Here is a 2,486-nt window from a genome sequence, read left to right on the forward strand (position 1 = left end):
TGGGGTCCTCCCCTCCCAGGCCCCAGCCCCCAACCCACTTCACAAAGACAAGACTACAAGAACAATAGCTCCTTTTTCTCCTTTTTTTCTTTTGTACACAAATATATACAGGGTATTATACACATCTCTACACAGACAGTGCCACTTGGAACACACAGCTCTCTGCGGGCAGAACCCCGACAGCCACAGAGGCAGTCCCAGGCCATGGCCGTACCTAGAGACTAGAGCATCCCAGCTCACCTGCTGGACCAGGGCAGGGGTGGTGGTGGGTGCAAGAACAGGGAATCAGGATCAACATCCCCCCTGCCCCAGCCTGGGAACGCAGCAGGACCTCTCAGCTCACATGCTGTCGTTTCTATCTCAGCCCTGGGGAGACGGGTGACACTCACTGTGCCCCTCTGCACCCACATGTGCTCCAGCCCAAGCCAAGCCCTGGGAGCCAGGTGGCCTGCCCTCTCCATGCACTGAAGACCCACATCTCTTCCCCTCTGTCCCCCTTTCCTCCAGGCCGAGGATTCCTACAGAGAGGTGTGCAGGAAAGTCAGCTACATCCTCCCAGAGCAGCCCCCCCTGCTCTGTGTGTCTGGCTCCCCTCCTCTGGGGGATGAGGGGGAGAGAAGCCATGGATGTGACCACCCTGCCCCAGAGCAATGCAAGGCAGGGCTGACGCTTCACTTGTTCAGGTCCATTAAAGTGCTTGGAGCTCCAGGGCCAGCACAGGTAACTGAAAAGGTAAATGACTGTCCCCTTCCACCTGGCCTGTCAAACCCTAGAGGGCACGGCCCCAGCGGGACAGTGCAGCACCCACGGGGGACAGGCAAAAGGAGGGTTGTAGTGTCTGCAATGAGCACCAAACAGGATGGTGGCAGGGGTTGAGGGAAATAAATATAGCTCAACAGCAGGGAGATTTATTATTATCCTTTACATTTTACACATGGGGAGGGGGTAAGCAATCGAGGGCAACTGATCCTAACCAGAAACCTGCTCTCAAAGAGCCTTTAAACAGGGTCAGATCTTCCTGCAGGTGCCAGGGGCTCCAATCCACCTCTCTCCCATCCATCCTGTCCCCTGCCTGCCTCTGGGACACAGCTACAACCAGGGAGGGGTCAGGGGCAGAGGCAGGGGAGGAACAGCCCCCTCTCTCAGGCTGGATGATGACAGGGGAGCCTACAACCAGTCAGGGCAGGTGAAGAAAGCCAGCACAGCCCCAGGAAGCTTTTGTGCTCCTGAAGATGGTGGTCTTGCTCAGAGAGGGCTCCCAGGGGCTGCTCTCCTGGGGCTCCCTCCCTCTCTGACCCCCTCAGCTGGGGGAAGACCCTATGGCAGCTCAGGGAAAGCAGCCCATGGGGCCTCATTGCAACCAGGCAGTGCTGACCCTGCAGGGTGCTGAGGGCCTGCGGTCCAGGACCCTTTCTCCCCTCTCTCTAGCACCCAGGAGGCCCCCAGCACACCTGACCCTGCTGTGCAGACACTGAGCAGCAAAGAGGGCCACAGTATGACGCAGGGGTCTGGTTAATTTGATTGAAAAGGGAGTAAAATGCCACTTAAAATGTTGCTGCAACCCCCTGGCTGTGCCCCTGGGGAGGAGGGGACAGGACCTGGGGGAGAGGCTGCCTGCGCCTCCTCCTACCCTCAGCACCCCTCACCCTGCGAGGGGCTGCCTAGCTCATGTTCCTTCCCCACAGCAGTACCACCCCTGACCACGAGGCCAGGCTGGCAGCTTCCCCATGGCGGGGGATGTCTGTAACCACCCCAGTGCCTGGCCCAGCTTGTCACACCAAGTGGGTGCTGCAAGGGGTTGAGAAAGGGCATGTGCAGGCACAGGGAGAAGGTGCAACAAAAGGCACCCCCTCTCTAGGTGGGGCTTTCCATACACTGACTAAAGCTTTTAGTTTATCACTTTCCTGCAAGTCTAACAAATTATTAGTGTTTCCTGCCAGGAGGAAGGGGGACAGAGGGGCCTGCTGAGAACACCCCAAATGTTCCCCTTGCACCCCTTCCCACAGCTCACCCAGCCTTCCTCCTCCCTGCAGGTCCCGAGCAGCACCATGGGGGTCACAGTCCCCCTTCTCCCCAGCCTCCAGGGTTTTGGGGTCTGGGAACACGTTGAAGAAGGTAGCTAGTACAGAGCATGCCCGCCGAGGTGCCGGGCCGGCGCAGGGTGGAGTGGCAGGGAAATGGAGAGCTTGTGGCAGGGCTCCTGCCCTCACTGAAGGCAGCGGCCACCCAGGGGGCAGGCGGGCAAGGGCAGTGGCCAGCACCCTTGGGTGCCTCTCCCTAGGTCTCCATGCGCACAGCGTGCCCCGCTCCTGGGCCTCCTTCCCCTCCCACCCTCCAAGGTCCCTACTGGTGGATCTCATTCTCTATCAGGCTGTCCTCACACGACTGGAAATCCGTGTCGTTCATGCCATCTGCATTGATGAGCTCCTCGTCTTGTGAGCCCTGCTCCTCTGACTCTGTTGCTTCGCCCTCTGGTGCGGAGTCCT

The 2,486-nt window shown here is 59.2% G+C and overlaps 1 protein-coding gene across 1 annotated transcript in view; it reads right to left on the reverse strand.

Annotated features, from left to right (window-relative positions):
* Positions 1-2,343: 2,343 nt before the first annotated feature.
* The window catches only part of TMEM63B (transmembrane protein 63B), a 16,934-nt gene continuing 16,791 nt past the window's right edge, over positions 2,344-2,486 (reverse strand). Inside the window, exon 23 of the mRNA XM_010017739.1 lies at positions 2,344-2,484. Coding sequence (XP_010016041.1) covers positions 2,344-2,484 — 141 coding nt within the window. The remainder of the gene's footprint in view (positions 2,485-2,486) is intronic.

The sequence above is a fragment of the Nestor notabilis genome, unplaced genomic scaffold, assembly GCF_000696875.1.
Source record: "Nestor notabilis isolate BGI_N333 unplaced genomic scaffold, ASM69687v1 scaffold13877, whole genome shotgun sequence".
NCBI lineage: Eukaryota > Metazoa > Chordata > Aves > Psittaciformes > Psittacidae > Nestor > Nestor notabilis.